The sequence below is a fragment of the Rhinopithecus bieti genome, unplaced genomic scaffold (assembly GCF_001698545.2).
Source record: "Rhinopithecus bieti isolate Rb0 unplaced genomic scaffold, ASM169854v2 scaffold_82586, whole genome shotgun sequence".
Classification (NCBI taxonomy): domain Eukaryota; kingdom Metazoa; phylum Chordata; class Mammalia; order Primates; family Cercopithecidae; genus Rhinopithecus; species Rhinopithecus bieti.
Window position 1 is genome coordinate 1 of NW_016875225.1, and position 1,042 is coordinate 1,042.

At 64.3% G+C, this 1,042-nt stretch overlaps 1 protein-coding gene across 1 annotated transcript; it reads left to right on the forward strand.

Moving 5' to 3' along the window:
* The first annotated feature begins 359 nt into the window (after nt 1–359).
* LOC108525654 (coiled-coil domain-containing protein 74A-like) lies at nt 360–1,021 on the forward strand. Its single transcript, XM_017866560.1, has one exon. The coding sequence runs from the start codon at nt 645–647 to the stop codon at nt 972–974; it is 330 nt and encodes a 109-aa protein (XP_017722049.1). The 5' UTR covers nt 360–644; the 3' UTR covers nt 975–1,021.
* The last annotated feature ends 21 nt before the right edge of the window (nt 1,022–1,042 follow it).

Consider the following 1,042-nt stretch of genomic DNA (forward strand, 5'->3'; position numbering starts at 1 on the left):
TCACTGCAGCCTCGACCTCCGGGGTTCCAGCGATCCTCCCGCCTCAGCCTCCCAAGTAGTTGAGACTACAGGGGCCAGCCACCATGCCCGGGTTTTTTTCCTTTTAATTTTTATAGAGACGGGGTCTCACTTTCCATCCAGGCTGGAAAGGATGCCTGGGTGCCTTTTATTATTATTATTTGTTTAATTTTTTTTAGACAGAGTCTCACTCTGCTTCCAGGTTGGAGGCCTGCGCACCGATCTCGGCTCACTGCAACCTCTGCCTCCCGGGGCAAGCGATTCTCCTGCCCCAGCCTCCCGAGTAGCTGGGATTGCTGGCGCCGCCACCACGCCCGACTAAATTTTGTATTTTCAGTAGAGTCGGGGTTTCGCCATGTTGGTCAGGCTGGTCACGAACTCCTGACCTCAAGTGATCCGTCCGCCTCGGCCTCCCCAAGTTCGGGGATTACAGGCGTGCGCCCCCGCACCTGGCCCTGGACGCCTTGGAAGTCACTCCTCAGCCAGGAAGAGCAGCGACAGGCCCCGCCCACGCCAACCGCCTCTCCCTCCGTCGCCCGTTTCCATGGTGACGGGCGCCAGGCCGGGGATGCCTGGCCACCGAGCCGGGGTGCAGCGGCCGCGGGAAGGTTCCTGGCGATGGCGAGATGAGCGTCGCGGGGGTGGTGGCTGGGACGCGCCCCCCCAGCTCGCCGACCCCGGGCTCCCGGCGCCGGCGCCCCTCCGTGGGCCTCCAGTCCCTGAGGCCGCAGAGCCCGCAGCTCAGGCCGAGCGACCCGCAAAAGCGGAACCTGGACCTGGAGAAGAGCCTGCAGTTCCTGCAGCAGCAGCACTCGGAGATGCTGGCCAAGCTCCACGAGGAAATCGAGCACCTGAAGCGGGAGAACAAGGGTGAGCCGGCGCAGGACCCCAGGCCAGCCCTTCCTCCCCAGCACCCCGAACACTGCCGCTCCCGCTGCGCAGAAACACAGCCATGAACTCCACACACGCCTGGGCTCGGGGATCACAGGACAGCAAGTCCGCCCCGGGTCCTGCCAGGCCGAGC

Excerpts from the sequence above, each read along its gene's own strand:
- LOC108525654 (XM_017866560.1), top strand. The coding sequence starts at position 645 with ATGAGCGTCGCGGGGGTGGTGGCTGGGACGCGCCCCCCCAGCTCGCCG.